Source organism: Zonotrichia leucophrys, chromosome 2 (assembly GCF_028769735.1).
Source record: "Zonotrichia leucophrys gambelii isolate GWCS_2022_RI chromosome 2, RI_Zleu_2.0, whole genome shotgun sequence".
NCBI lineage: Eukaryota > Metazoa > Chordata > Aves > Passeriformes > Passerellidae > Zonotrichia > Zonotrichia leucophrys.
The window spans coordinates 52,244,008-52,260,603 of NC_088171.1; the positions used below are offsets into that span (position 1 = coordinate 52,244,008).

General features: G+C 37.7%; 1 protein-coding gene across 6 annotated transcripts in view; it reads left to right on the forward strand.

Moving 5' to 3' along the window:
- TPK1 (thiamin pyrophosphokinase 1) overlaps positions 1 to 16,596 on the forward strand; it is a 305,721-nt gene that overhangs the window by 36,513 nt on the left and 252,612 nt on the right. For 2 of the 6 annotated variants that reach the window (XM_064704987.1, XM_064704988.1), the window contains exon 1: positions 5,541 to 5,610. The exons of 3 other annotated variants lie outside the window; for them this stretch is intronic. In XM_064704987.1, coding sequence (XP_064561057.1) covers positions 5,592 to 5,610 — 19 coding nt within the window. In that variant the 5' untranslated portion in view covers positions 5,541 to 5,591. Of the gene's footprint in view, positions 1 to 5,536; positions 5,611 to 16,596 lie in introns of those variants that run through there. One more of the 6 variants, XM_064704991.1, reaches the window with a different exon arrangement.

The following is a 16,596-nucleotide window of genomic DNA, read 5'->3' on the forward strand; positions in this document are numbered from 1 at the left end:
GTGGTTCTTCCTGCAGTCAGCTTACAAAGCTGAATGGAAATGGAAGTGATCCCAGGGATAACTTGATCACAAATGTTTTTCCTTTGAATCTGGTTGTTATGCAACTGCTTTGAGATTATTTCTGTGCAGCTTGGTTAGCAGTAGGTTGGACGTCCCCACCTGATTTTCCCTCAAAAAGACTTGGAAGGTGCAGTGTAAAGCTTCTGCCAGTAATTGTGTGTTGGTCATGGGAGCAGATCAGGCAGATTAGGTGAGTGATGTTTCTTAGCAGCTCTTTGCAGAGTAACTTCATGGTCTGTGCCTTTGTCATTGACACGTTACGCATTTGCCAAGTTTCTGAAATAACTGAAATGGCAAATCATTCTAGGCTCTCATATAGACCAGAGCTGACTATCTAAGGTTCATCTGGTGCAACTGGCATGCCTGCATCAAACCAGGATAGTTGTAACCTCTAGTACATCTTAAAACAGTAAGAAAAGTTGTGAAAGCTGATTGGTTTTAATTAGAAGTCTCAGTGGAGAATCAAGCGGCAGGAAAAATTTCCTTTTTGTAAGGTTATATTGAGTAAGTCTGTCGTCGTCATATAATTTTCAAAAATTGTTTCTTCTGGAAAATGGAATTTTGTTTCTATCAACAAGCTTAGCATTCCCTTGCTGAGATAAAGAAAGCACAAATAAAAGGTTCTGTGTCAAAAAGAATCCAGCATGAGAATGGTGACCATTGACAGTAGTTATGGATACATCTGAGTCATGATGTTTAGATGTTTGAGATGTTTGGTTAGAAACAGTAGGATTAACATGCACTGTTCAAATGATTACTGTGGCTTTTTTCTTGCTTTTCTTTTCTATGTGCTTGACCAGCTGCTTGAGAAGTATGACATGAGTTTGTCTTGATAAGGTCTCTCAGAGTGTTTTTTTAATAATTAGGTAATTATTTTTTGTTTCATGCCTGTGTATGTTACTAGCATGATGCAAAGTATACAACAAGTGGCACTTTGTTTCAGTGCCTTGTTCAGCCCTTCTCCTCTCTCCTTTTGGCAATTGGATCTAATTAGTGATCAGCTCTTCCAATCCAGAGCGCCTGTTCTTGTGTTCTTGGGCAGTACCATTACTGTGAAACTCTGATCTTCACTGGAGCTTATAGCTGTTACTTTAAAACCAGTAATAATACAAAATGAATGTGCTAACTGTTTATCTTTTTTCCAAAAGGCTGTCCTTTTCTATTATCTTAGAATGCTTTTATTTTTTATATCCAAGTACTTTATTGTACAATTGCCATTCCTGTTTACAAGTGTGTGACTTGTTAATGACCCCTCTGTCACTTAAGGACAGGGATAACAAGGTCACTGGGGAGAATAAAAATTAGAACAGAAAGTGTTCCTTGTGTGTGTTGTTTTGCTCACTGAAGTATCTCTCGTTTCTAATCTTTATTCTCCATAAATTGTAAATAACAGGATTTGACAGAAATATAGATTGCCTTACTACACAGTAATGAATGCTCTAAGAATCATGATCATTTGGAAAACTATGCCAAGAAGCAGAGAATTTTGTCTTCAGTCATCCAAAAATGTGCATTACAGAGCTCATCTTCATCTTTGGCATCTATCAAGCAGCTTGCTGGAAGCAGCAGAGCTAGTAAACAAAGCACGTTGCAGTAAAATGGTCCCCCAAGGGGAATAATTTAAAGTCATAGTGAAGTGTTGTTTTCAAAAGATATCAAATCACATTTCCACTGGAATATCAGACATAGTAAACGCATGTGTGATGGAGAGTTCAGGTTAAAAAAGAATGCTGCTTCTGCACTCACTGTAAAGCTCAACAACTCACTATTATCTCTTTCTGTCACATCTGGCTCTGTATAAGCCCAGTACTTCTGCCAGTTTGTAAGAACATTATTTAAGATATGTCAATATCTTTATTTTGTCTTATTTTATTTTTTTTCCACGTGTTTTATGCATGCAGAACCAGAAGCTAGTAAGTGAGTGCTGGTTTATTGTCATTCCATCTGGGCTGGTTTTATGTATACAGTATGTCCATAATATTTTGATAGACAAGATACAAAAGCCTCTAATAAAAACCCAGGGAATTGCAACTAAAATTTCCTAAGGTTGAATGTGGGGGTAGAAGCTGGTGTTAATTTTGTTGATTTGACAGCTGTCTTCTGTTTCTGTGCATACCTGAAGATTTCATTTGGCCCAGGCAGTGAATTGGGTTACCTAAAAACCAAATTTCTGCCCAGAACTCTCACCAGAAGTTCTTGCATTCTCTAAATGAAACTCCACAAAGACTTGGAGGTGTACATACTGAGAATGTGGCTTAGGAAAAGGATGGTTGTGGGGTAGGTTTTGCACTTCCTCTCTCAAAGATATTATATTTTCTCTTCTTAACATCTGCTTAGCAAAAGGAAAGCTTTGGTATGGTGACTGCATTAACTGCTGTGAGCTTGACAGAAATATGAACAGATCTTTGTATAGGGAACTTTGGAAAATAAGGTTTAATAAAGTGTTTTGTGGGTTCAGCAATCTTTCAGGACAGCAGCTTGCCAAATCCATCACCCTGGATAGCTAGCCGCAGTTCTAAAGAATTCTACTGTTGGTAAGCTCTAATTAGCAGAATTTTCTGTTACTGCCTCGTAGATTCTTCCAATGTTGAGAGGCCTGGAGGAATTATTGCACAATGGGTAGGCCTAAATGTGCAAGTGAAGGCTGTGGCATTTGGAAGGAGAGAGCTTGAACCTTGTATAATAAATGCTGCTGAAGTGCAATTTTCAAGTGTTAAAGGGAGATATTGGCTGAGAGGCAGTTTTACATCTGTCCCTGTCTGTGGTCACCATGGTTGGTGGGGCTGGAGAGCAAAATCCAAATACACCTGAGTGTAATTGTGTAGCAGCTGGGTCTGAGATGGCTCCCTGGGAATGCTGCTGTGCACCCAAAATGTCAATTTGTACAGCTTGGCTGTCAGTTGTGGGAATCTTTAAAATCAGAGGGTTTTGGGAAAGATGTAAAAGGCAGGCCTCAGAGACAGCAGAACTGAGATTAGAGCTAAGCATCAGCCATAAGATTTGTCAGTAGAAAAGTTATAAAAGAAGTAGAAAAGCAAGAACAGATAGAACAATGGTCTGTCTATTAACGCTTGTCTAGAATAACTCCCTAAGCTACAGAAAAGTATATCTAGAAATATATTAAGAAGTTCTAAGCTTAATAATGCAGCTCTGTGTATTGTGTTTTAAGGCTTACAAGTAGGTATTGTATTCAAAATAAGCAAGCATTATTTTAACAAAAGGTAGATGTGCTTATAGTGGTTGGATAGAACTACTGTCAATATGCTTTTGCTTTGTGTGAGTGGTCAAAAATCTTCTAAAGTTGTAACATTAAGTTATTTGTCTGCTGCCAGTGATGTGAGCTGCTGGCATCTTCCCATTGTCATAACCACGTAATGAGACTGATGCTAGAAGATAAACAGCTTGAGACATGTTCCCTAGCAGTCCTGTCCCATTCGTGTATTTGTACATAGATTTGATTCACCTGGGACTGACAAAAGGTACCCAAAAGCCAGGTGCAGATATCCAACTCTGGTAGAAACTGTTCCTGGTGTGGGAACAGCCATCTCAGCCAGGTGCTGTCAGAGCCATTGTGCATTTAGTTAATTTAGTGACACTGGTTTTGTTTGGTGGGGTTTGATTTGAAGATGCAGAGCAGATGAAATGATACACTGCCATACCCAAGAAATTCCCTAACCCTACTCATCTGGAAATCTGCACTTTTTATCTTGTAATTACTTAACTGATCTAGCCTAATTCATTGTGCAAGCACTGCAGCAGGCTGACTGCTTGGCTCACTGGTGACCTTGTAAACACTTCCTCTTCTAGGTAGCTGCCTAGCATCAAGTTTCCACTAGAGTGCTAGTCTTTTTCGATTTTTGGAGGTCAGGACATGTTATAAGCAATTTTTCTGTTGTCACTCAAGAATGTTTGGATGGTTAGTCAGTTCAGGTCCAAATTATTTTGAAATTCATGGCTTTTGGATTTGAACTGGATATTCAAAAAGTGGAAACACATTTCAGGTTCCCTCATTTCTTTTATGATGATAGCATTTGGTGCCAAATGAGGCATTTTAATCTCTTATTTTAATGCTGAAGTTATGTGATTTTTTTTTCCACATTCCACATCTGAGAAATAAGGTAATTAGAAGAAAATATTCATTTGTGTGTCTATAGAGGTATACTTAGCAGTCCATTGAATTGTCATTTGAATTTCAAAATGCTTTGAGAAGTAAAGGTTTACATTTATTAAAAAAAAAAAAACACAAACCCAAAACAAACCAAAACCAAAAAGCCTCAGCAAGATTTTTGCAGGGCAAGCACCATATGTAGTTTTATTGTGTTGTATATGGTGGTGATTTTAGCTTTCTAAGGAATCGAGAGTTAGAAGTAAACCTTCATCTGCACTCTGCTGTTTTGTTTTTTCACCATTGAAACTTCATTGATTTTAAAACTACAGGTGTGAAACTTTCCTCATTAAATTGCATACTGCAGTTGATAGGGCACATCCATCTAAAACATTATCTCCTCTCTGGAAAATGAAAAGAAAAAAAAGTAGTGTTGCTCACCGGTTTTATCTGATCATCATTATAGCAAAAAAGGAAGTAAGGGAAGGCATTCTCTTAGAATATATGAGACATAAGAATTTAATACATTTAAAACAGTAATATTAAGGGAGACTGAAACTGGCTTTCAGTGGTTCTTAAACCCTTCAAATACAGCTATTGAAGGTAAGTCTAGTGTGTGAATTGTCTTGTTGGTACTGATTATTTCAATAAGCTTAAGGTGGTAAGACTGCATGCAGGGGGGAATATTGGGATAGGATAAAGCTAAAAGTCAGCAGCATAACAGGGATGAAGAAAGGCTGGAAGAGAGACTGCAACATAACAGCTGTTTTGCTGAAGCTTTTACTTGTTTTTGCTTCTTTGAAAGTAAAACACTTGTGGGCACACTTCATATCTAGAATTTCTTTCACTAGTTTTTATCCTAATAGTCAAAACATGCTGTTCTTTTACTGTGGTTCAGGAAAATGGCATGAAGATGAAGTAAAGTTTGTGGCACAGGCTTTCTTACTTGGCACATGGGGTGAAACTGTGGCCCTTTAGAAAATCAACAGAGAACTTCTAGCTGTGAGTTTAGGAGCTCCCCAAAGGGCTCAAACTTAGCAAGTCATCTGAACACTGTGGCAGTCCCTGGGATGGGGATTGTGTCCATTAAATTCAGATTTGACAATACCTGATTGTGCCAGTGAAATATTTATCTGGTTATGAGACTTTCACAAGTCATGACTGCCAGTTTGGGTATGTCTCAGTGCTTCATAATGTTGGGGGATAGAATGTAAGAAAATAAAGATAGTGCAGAGGGCAATCTCACCCCTGAGGAGTTTCAGCTGTACTAATCACCAAAGATTAGGAACAGGCCTGCCCTTAGCAGGCCACAGCTGTGTCTAGTAAGCATGAGTGCTGTAAAAGAGTGGGTTAGCTGGTTGAGAAGAGGGCTGGAGTTTTTTTGGCTGTGCTGTGAAGAAGGAGTCATTGCTGCAAGGAGCTGCCAATGAGAAATCACCAAGAAGGTATGGAACTTTTGCAATAAGATGACAACATCCTAAATCCCCACAAATCGTACTGTTGGTGTTTCAGACAGCAGTATCAGTACCAGTAAATGCCATGTGCCACCTCACTGTGTGCCTAATCTTGGAAAATTGCCCTAAATTTTCTAACTCCTTTTCTTTAGTTAGGGGTCCCTGAAAATCTGTTTCATTTGACTTGTCATCTCTAGAGTTGAGAGTGTTTACACTTGCTAATGTTTTTTAAAAGGGTTCTTCAAAGAAGGAGTTAATGGCCCCTCATCTGATTTAAATAATTTTCCATCTTTTTTGTAGGCATATGTTTTTTCTTCCATTAGGATCCTATCATTTGCTATAGCCAGACTGCCATAATAGCACTCACTGCATTGCAAGTGGTGCCTTTTGTGCATTGCAGTGCCTGTGATTATTAAAGAAAGTTTCTTTCCTTTAAATAAAGGCTTTGACTTTTTTATCAGACCTAAAGGCTATTAAGTTTTAAATGCCATTTGTTTTTCATTAAAAAGGCTTTTCTATTTTAAATCCTTGACTTACTTTTATTGGAAAGGTAATATTCATATTTTTAAAAAATTATTGGTGCTTAATCCATTAGCTAAATACAGAGCAGTAATCCCATATGGCAAAGTAGGGCTTGCTGGATGTGTGGGAGTATGCACATGTGTGTATGTGCATGAATATTTTTACACTTTCAGCCTTCTTTATTTTCCTCCTTTAACTTCTGCTTCCTCTAACTTTGTCCTGGTGCAGAAATTACGAATGCTGATTAAAGATTCATTTATATTCACACGCAAAACTAGAAAATCAACCCAGTCCTGATGGGACCAGTGTTCATGCTTCTCTTCTTTCATCCTACCCATATTTATAGGTGCTCCTTGAATATGCTTTCTAAAATAAAAACTTACATTTGATACATGTTCCTCATCTGCATTTAGTTGTAACACTACCTCCTGTTTCAAAATCAGATGAATCATCTGCTCTAGGTATATGAGCATTGTAGACAGGATCAAACTTGGAGTTTATCAGCTGTACCCTTGTTAGGTGTTGTCATATTGGTTGATAGTGATCTTTGTTGTGGCTTTAGGGAGGCAGTGGGAGGTGGCATAAGAAGCCCAAGAGCTGTTAAGCTGGGGGAAATGTGTGTTCCCAGGACATCATGCTGACAGGAAACCTTGATTTGGTTGTTGTACAGTTGTAGAGGAGTTAAAGCAAAAGCTAACACAGAAGTACACTAAAACAGCAGATCACCATTCTGCTGCTTCTCTGGTGATGTTTTTGTGCAGGCTCCCCTGCACCATCTTCCCTGATGTAATGAGTCCTGTGTGTGGAAGACGCTTCCAGATGGGGGGCCCTGTCATGCCCTGGCTGGGGAGGGAAAAGTGCTTTCACTGAGATTTCCTCCTTTAAGGGTCACTCACTGTGCTGTGTTGCAGAAATGATCAAGAGGTCTTGACTGCACATCTTTGGTTTTCTGAATGTCATCCAAAGGTTCTGATCTGCCTGCCACTATCATCAACACACATTCACCTGTTATAGTTTGACCAATACAGTTTGACTCTAGTTGAAGTCAAGGCATGTTAGAGAGGTAAATGTGTAAATAAATGCTCCTAAACTCTCCAAAAACACAGCATACCAGGTATTGCCCTGGGAATAAATTAACATGAATCCATCACTGATTTATGCCTTTACACAAAACTGAAACAGAAGAGAGAACTGATGCAGCTGGGTTTTTTCTGACTAATTTGAGTAGGCTTTTCTGTGATTGCAAGAATAGTAGAATAGAAAAAAGTTATTTTGTTATTAAATTTTAATTATTTGATAGTTGTTTCAACCATTTGTTTATGAATTGAAAAAATTTGCAGGAGTGTCAACATGTGTGGCAAAATCGTGCTTTACTATAACCCCAGTTTTTTATCTCCTGGTTTTTGTCCAACATGTTATGCTTGGAGAAGTAATTCTAACTAGAAGATGATCTAACTGATATTATACTCATGCTCCGTATAAAACTTCGTAAACTATTAATGCATTAAAAACATTAACTTTTTAATTTTTGTTTTGACAGCTCACTTTTATGTTTTTTCCCCCTGTATGTCCAAAATTGGTTGTCCTTACAAGTTTCATGTGTACAAGTGGCAGATTAATTTCAGTGGCAACTCTTGTAATTTTTCTGTAATATACCAGTTTTTCAAATACCTAAGGCCTCTGTTTATTAAAATTTAAAAGCCTGAAAACATGTTTTTGGCTTAATCTTCTAACTGTGTTGGTATTCTTTCTTGGCCGACTGATATTTGGGAAAAAAAACTGGAGTAGTTTTGATGAGAGATTCTTTTGACTTTATTGGCCTGGCTGTGAAATTAAGCAGCTCTCTGAAGAATAGATAATAGTTTTAAGCTTGAAAATATTTCTATCTACCTGTTAGCCTTTTAGCCTGATTTTTATCATTCCCATAATTCTAAAAACAAAAAATATCATATTGCTCCCTTGTTTTTAGCCTTTAGTTTAATGGGTAATTGGAAATGTTAGTTAAAGTTTAACCTAAGTGACCAACTGATATTTGAGAATGAAATATACTATAATTATTTCTGTTAACAGAGAAGATGTACTCAGTATTTTCCTGACTCCTTACCACAGAGAAGTGCTTTTCATGACAAAATTTAAAACCCACCTGTAAGATTGTTGCCATATGCAGGAGCTGTTGTCCAAAGGAGGAATAATATTGAGTAAGAGAAACATTATTGCAGGAAATTTGCATGAGATCTTCTGTCAACAAGAGAGGATAAGATTTTGATGCTGATGGTTAAGCAGTTCTCTCCTGATTAAACTCCAGGCTGTCCACTGCTATGTATCTTATTATTTCCTTTATTCTTCTGGAAAGATGTAATTTCTTTTTTTTTTTTTTTTTTTGTGTGTGTGTTTGAACACTCTGATGACATCTGTGATGTCCATCTCCCCATGCAGAAAATTTATTTTAAGTGACTAGATCAATGTGAGGCAGAAATTCTTTTTCTTTATGTTATGTATTCCTGGCTTGTGTGCCTATTCCCATGCAGAAACCCTCCAATTTCAGATGGACTGTGTCTGGTTTTGCCACAGTGCATATTGGTGTAGTCTGAAGTTTACAATTTAGCTGGGAAGAAAACCCTGGGGACATAATTTCAGTCTTAACTTATTCACTAGGTGATGCTGCTTCTCATACAAATTGCTACAAATCTCTGTACTTAGTGAGGCCAACTGTGAAATGAGAATAATAATGCTTATGCACCTTTATAGAGTGATTTTAAATCTACAAATGGAAATTTAAGTTCAAAGCATTATTATTATTAACCACATTTTCCAGATAGGGTAATGACGAAGAGAGAAGTGTAGCTCCTTTTCTAAGCATCTTCTCCCCAAGTGTACTTACATGCTGACCAGGGTGTATTTGCTGTTCCTCTCTGGATCTGATAAACAGCTGATCAGAGTTATGTTTAGTCTGCATAAATTATGCTTTTAGATGCAGCCATTATTTCCTCTAGATCCAAATGTTATTTAACACATAAAAAGTGCTCATCAGGATAGAAATAATTAAGTTTCCTTTAAGACTTTTATTTTAAGGGGCTGCCTCTAGACTGACTATTATGTGATCATCAGTTCTGTAAAATGAATTCATCTGTTAGTCCATGAAGCAGGTGGAGAAAGTTTTCTCATGCAATCACATAACAAAAGTTTAGATTAAGAAATAGTAATAAACATGATACTGATTCAATCACCCTTAAAGGTTTAAGCCTTTAGGATTTGCATTTTAAGGGTAACTTCTTTGCTGAAAAGTCCAGAAAATCACCTTAACTATATGAAACTTAATGATAAGACTGTATGTGGGACTTTTTTCACACTGAAAGAAGCAACATTCATTGGTTTTAGAATCCCTCCAGTACTGTGAGGTTCAAACCTTTGAAGCACAGTAATCAGTTGTCTGTTAAATTTTAATTTCTGGCTGAAAGTACCAATATGACTCAGGTTGCATTAGGTTTTCTGGCTGGGTTGGGTGCTCCCTAGAGCACTGATTTTTGCAGAGGTTATGGTAGAAGACTATAACCACTGTTAAAATGGAAATGTGTAGATCTTCTGGAATGGATAATGTGGATTTGAGATTTACATCTACATTTGCCCTACAGTGCTTTTTTGGTGGATTTTTGGGCCTGTGCCACTGGTGTCTCAGGCTGTGGTGCTGAATGCTAAGGATGTTTTTACAGGGGAGTCCTTCAATGGTGAACTCTATATCTTTCTGCCTGAAGCTGTGAGGATGTGTGAACAGCTGTGCACACTCAAAAGTCAAAGAGACTTTAGAAAACAAGATATTGAAAAAAGCTGGAGAGAAAGGCAGTTCTCTGCATATGTGTTGGAGGATCACAAAGATCTCTGGTGGATTTGGATGGAGTAGCAGTGTAAGCACTAAAATATACTTTGAGGTCCACTTTAAATATCAAATAAACCAAAAGACATCAAGATGAAAATACTTTATGGTAGTCTTAATATTCACTTCAGGAGAAGTAATAAAGTTATTTATAATACAATGTTGTGTATAAGGAACTTAAATTAGGTCTTGGTAAGAGATACTGCTTATTTAAAAAGAGATGTCCACTAAGGCAGTCATTATACTTTTCTACTGTATAGATTTATGGTTTTGAAATGGTTATGCCCCATAACTCTTAATTAAGCTTGACAGTTTTAGCATTGAAATTGAAGTAGTTGGTTGAAAAGACAGTGTGCAAACAAGAGCCTCTCTTAATGGTCCCAGAGCTTGTGTTTGTTTACAGGCTTTACTGTACTGTGAGAAAAGGAAGAAAGTAACAGTTCTCTTTAATTATATATCATGTGCAGCTTGTCAAAACAAGGGACTATAAACTAGCGCAAGTGACTTACAATAAAAGCAGTTATCATAGGCTTTGTGTAGTGACTAAACCTACCAAACTTTATTAGTGTGACAGGTATCTTATGGGAACAGTTTGTCATAATGATTTGGAGGGTCTGCTTGAGTGAGTAGTCTCCTTACAGGCATGACCTACTTTTTTTGTGAGCTGATCTTTGCTGGATATTGTGTCCTGTTCTGCCAGACTACAGTGATCCCAGTGATGCTATCACACCATTTACTTGCAAACATCTTTTTCAATCTTGTTTAAAAGTTACATGAACCTTAAACAGCTCTCACTACAAAGTTTTCAACATTAGGTAATTATTTTTTACCTATGAAAGAAGCATCGATATTCTGATAGTGTTCTCTTTTTGTTTCTTTATCACCCCCTAGTTTTATTCCAAGAGACACCTGTTAGTTCCTGATTTAAGTAAGCTTATTGTAGCTATTCAGTCCACAGAACTTTGATTTTAGGTCTTATTTTTCTGCCAGATGCAGCACAATGACATATTACAGAATAAAATGTGAAGAGGAACTTCATCCAGCTTACATAAAAATTCCTTACCTGACTGATAATGTAATGCAGTTTTCATCACCTTTGTGGTTTTTTGTCTTTCTTTTTGTTTATTTTACCTTGTTTTCTCCAAGTGTAGATTTATCTATTTATAAAATATATACAAGTAGGTCCTAAAAAATCTTTTCTTAAGAAAAGAAGCCAGTGGTGGATGTAAAGTTATAGAATGTCCTAAAACGGGCAGCAAAATGGAGCTGCTTTCATATGGTAAAAAAAAAAAAAAAATTAACTCTAGAAATAATAAAATGAAGCTTGTGAAATCAGAAGGCATAATTTTAGGAGTGAAATGTTTTTGAATGTTGGGAAATTAAATTCATTGTCTTTTCTTCCCATATCTGTTAAAAACCCTTTTTGTAATGTAAGAAAACATTCCCCTCCTCATAATTCTTTGCCAGAATCTTACTCCAGAGGCCCAAACACCCTCCCACTGCCACCACTGCTGGTGTGGGCTGTTGTTACTACCACCTGGAAAGCCTCTTTGCCTTTTTGAACCTTCTGGATGGCACTCTGGACCTCGAAGTACAGAATAATCTGCCATGAAAACAGCAAGACTGAAAAGGTGGTATGGGCACAAACGTCCTTTCTGACATGCACACCAAAGGGCTTTGGGGTGTTGCAGAACCAACTGTCCCAGCATGGATTTTCATGAAAGCATATGAGGTAAAATCCTGGGAGTCAATGAGGTTGACTCATCAGTCTCATCCATTATATCTGGGGAGTTAATAATTAATGTTACATGGGTCACAATTTTCTCAATTTTTTAAAACTCAGTGAACTTACTAAATATGAAATCCAGCCATCTCCAAAGTACCTTGTAGCCTGGTTGAATGCTTTGTGCTTTTAAATAAGTGCTTAATTAGTACACATGAGTCCAGGATAGTGAAAGATAGTGTATTTCATTTGGATGGTTGAACAGAAGTAGAGAAAGAGAAGTCTGTAATTGTCCACACTGGAGTTTGGCCAGAAGCCATTTGTGATTTGTAGTGTGTCTTATCAGATAAAGCCGAGGAGCGGAAAGGAACTTTTTTTTTGTATTGACTCATTTGCTGCAAAGGAGTGTGATCTTCCTACACTCACATAATGCCTGTTTTCCCCTTTCTGAAGATGGGATTTTGCTGTGTGCTTTCACAGCATTATACTGGAATTTAGCCCCTGGGCTATTCAGTGGATGCACACTGGACTTCTAATGACGGTGTACTTGTCCTCAGCATGGTAGTGGGACTATATAAAGGGAAGAGGGAGAAATTGTATACAAAGAGTACAATCCATCAGTGTAAATGTACTAAGGGGGAATCAAGCTGAGTTTGGCAGTGGGAATACCATGAGAAGTGGGAAGACTGAAGCATCTAAAATCCTGCTCTGTTGGATTTGGACATTTTATGCTGTGTTGCAAAAAGCTATTTCCTCCTTTTATTACTGCTAGTGCCAAGTCTTCTGAAGATAGTTAGGAAACCACTCTTCTTGCCTGAAAATTATCCTGCAAAACCAGAGGTTACGCTGTTCTCCGACAGCATGTCACACATTAGGGAGGAGGCAGTGGATATAATCCTGTAATACCATGGTGAAGTAATTGGAGGATGTATTCAAAGTGGAAAAGTCATCTGAATAAATTGGAGAACAAACTTTGTTTAAGTCAGTCGACTGCAGAATCAGACTTCCACAGGCTACTCATGTTTAACTGTTTTATGACAATAGTCCCATCATATATTTCATTTTGTAGCAGGGAGGGAAGAATCTTCTTCCCCAAGAATAACATCATGTCTGGGGAGGAGAGCGCTGTCTTGACTGAATTTGGATGTCAATTCCCTCTTGATAAGGAGGGAACCTGAATGTGGGTCATCAGTCTCCTAAAGGCACACACTAACTTTATCCATGCTGATAAAAGGTATATCTTCTTCCCAGTTTTTAAAAATGAGATAGCTGACATTGTGAAGCAGGATCTAATAGGTGTGCTCCAAAACCAGCTACTTGAGACATGTTCTTCCCATGAGATCAGTAGAGAAATGTCTCTTTGGTGGATAGGAGTGGTGTTTTGACATCAAGGGAGGCATCAGATTCTGTCAGCCTCTTAAAGTGCATCTTGGTGCAAATAGAATTCAGACTTTTATGTGCATAGGAGATATTAGTGCCAGGAACCGAAGGCTCAGTGGAGCACTTGGTATCAGCAAGCAGGGGTTCTAAATGCTGTGCAGTCAGGCACTTTTGTGTTCCAATGGTTCTTACTCTTTGGCCAGTACTCCTGTATGTGACTCATTAAATGCATATTACATTTTGTTAATCCCATAGAAAATATCTAAAGATATCTGTTGACCATAGAAATGGCACTGTACTGTTTGCTGAGCTGAATGTTTGCTGATGGGGTTGTGCTTTGTACCCATTTGCCCAGAGAGACTCCTGACATCTGCCTGCTCTGCCTTGTGGTTCCTTGAAGTCACCTTGCCCTTGCTGTGTGCAGATTGAGCTGACAGTATCGACTGCTGGGGGAGTTTGTATGCCTGGTTGTCTCCTTGGAAATAGAGACATCCCAGATAACAAGTATTGTTAGTGTGATGTATTCAGACAGTGTTGATGCTGTGTTTTTAAAATGCATGTAAGGCATTACATTAGTCCTGGGTATTACAGAGCGAGAAAGTGAATGCATCTCTTTGGTTTTCATTTAAGGTTGGAACTTCCTTGAATAGTAATTGTTGTTTACATTTTCTCAAGATTTGCTTTCATTTTTACTTTGATGCAGATTTAAGCTTCAGTCTAATGGTCTGTGCCTAGAGGTTTTAAACACTGAGGTCAATTTTACCATAAGACTATCAATATTTTTATAGCACGACTGTTTGTCTAATTCTTATCTCATAAGGTCTTCCAACTGGTATCAAAAGGTGTCAGATGGGTTCTGTTTCAGATGATGACTTGCCTGTGAATAACAAAAAAAAGCATTTAGTATTTTTTTTATAATGTAGTTGCAGTGAAATTAATGCATTTTAAAAGTTCACCTTACGTGTGAAAGTTGTGTCCAATTCTGCAACCCTGGTGACTAGTCTTCTCATTCTGCACAGAATTGTCTTTCCTCCTGCTATTGCACTTCCTATTCATCACTTCAGCATCACTTGGCTATTTTTTTCATGCCACAGGATAAAACATATCTGAATAATATTGTAGACCTCTACTTGCTTGTGCCTATACCAGAAATATCTCTTTTTTGGATTATTGGGTAATTTGAATCCAGTCTTGAAAACTGTAAGAGTGTAAGTGAACAGGCAATAATATTTCAGCTAAACCAGTGACTGCTGCTTCCAGTTAATTCTGATCTTTGCTGTGCTTGGCTGGAAATGGAAGTCCAGATTGCACAAGATGCAGAATGATGGGTATGGTTTGGCCACGTCCCTCGAGACAAGGACAAGGGTGTGAGGCAAATCAAACCAAAGGCCTTGCAGTGGCAAATGGTGCATCTGCTAGTGTATGCCTTGAAAAGCCTGTTTTATGGTTTGTGTACATTGCTGCCCCTCCCAAAGTGACTGGTTACTCCACTGTTTATTTTCAAATGAGAGTTGGTAATGGGACACAAGCATCATTTCTATGTGCATAATAGTAAGTGTGGTTAGGATTTCTATTTAAATAGTCAGTTCTCATGGTTCAGTTGAGCTCTGTGATGCCGTAGAGAGTTGAATCCTGCCATGAAGTTTCTTTGTGATGCTGGATGAGTTACCTAAAACTGAAGATTCACTACTGGGAATTGTGTGACCTTATTCTGCTTGACCAGACTGAGATGTTTGACACATAAAGAGCAGAAGTCCAAGGTACTCAGAAATGCAGCTATAAACTATAGGACTTGGGATGAAAAGAAGCATCCCATCACAGACTGAAATCAGAAATGCAGCTCTTACATTCTCCAGAGAAGCACCAGCATTAATTGAAAAATTTCATTGCAAGGCATGGCACCCTTCTTGGCACGGTGGTTGATGATGTGGGTAAATTATCCCATGTGTATGGCCATGTTTGTAACTTATTGTGAGAAATTAGTTGGTTTGAATTCATCCACATAAATTCTTATAGAGTGCTCTCCAGAGGGTAACACATTGCAGCTTTTCAATAAGACTGTTTGCACAAATCCCCTCTTCTTCCTACTCTTCTTACTGGAATTTGTCTGGAGAATTAAGAGCTGCAAAATATTTAAAAATCAATAGAATTTACATGAAAAAATGAACACTAAGATGCATTGACAGGGATAACAGTGCCTTTGCACAAAAATCAGTTGTGTATGCATATTTAATTTATTAATTCAAGAAGTTTGAGAACATGTTTGTAAGGTCTGTGATCCTTTTACATAATTTGTGCAGGTTTATTATGGGAGTTGTCACTGTTATGAGGAAAATTAAATGGCTTGTTTGGAGGCTTGGGATTCAGTGTGGAAAAAAGCAGCTACACAATGTTTTATAAGCAGTGGCCATAATTAATACAGTAGTCTAAGCTTAACTGTTTCTCTGAATTAAAGCTGACAACTGCCTTTTCAGCAAGAGCACAAATGGAGGAAGTAGATTTTACTGACTTGAAGTTTTACTATTTTCAGAGTAGTAATTCTGCAGGAGTTGTGAAACTTTTAAAATGTGAAATGTTTATATTTTAGAGTGTTGATTTGGTCTGCATAATGGTCCTAGGAAATTATCCTTTTTTATAGTCCTTGGTATCACAGCAGAGCACTGGGTTTCCCCATGAAAGGAAGCACTGTTGGGGGAAATCTTGGTTCAAGAAAGAGAAAAGCAGAATGAGGAGTATTTTTGTATAAGGTGCACTATTTGCTCTGTTCAAAGTGAGGTTTTAACCTAAAAGATAACCTTAGAAAGTAGCATCTTAGGGTTTGATGTTAAGTGCTTTTTCAGGAGCTTAAAATGCTATATTTATAAGTTTTAAGTCCCCCTTAGATCTTCCATACATGATAGATAAAAGTGTCAGATTGGCTCTTAAACATAAAAATCTTAAGTTTAGAGCCAAATTTTGATGAGTATAAAATTACAAAAGTATCATGTGGGTTAAACTGATCTTGCAGCATAAAATACAAATAAAAATTCCGAATCCAAAAGCCGTGTGGCTATTGGCATATTTACATTAGTATTTTACTGTGGATCAAGAATATGATCTTGAAGCAAGTCTCATGATCCTGCCTGTTTGCTGTGGATTGCTTTACCTTGCAGGGTAGTTTTGGAATTTATAAACTAATTTCCTTTTGGATAAAAATGTGCTGCAGGAGTGCACATAACGCTCTCCTACTGCTAATGGGTCTACAAAACCAGACTAAACAACCTGAAGTAGCCTCCCTCTCTTCCTTTCTCCCCAAACATGTGTAATGTGAATATCATACCTGCAGCACCAACAGTTTTTCTTTACAGACTGATTTTATTCTGCTATGCTACTTGCTAAGGTAGATCTACATACTACTCATAGTGAGCTGCCAAAGATATTAACTGATAAAATCAGAATCTTGTCTTGTGAATCAGAAGCCAACTTTCAAGAAGTGCTATAT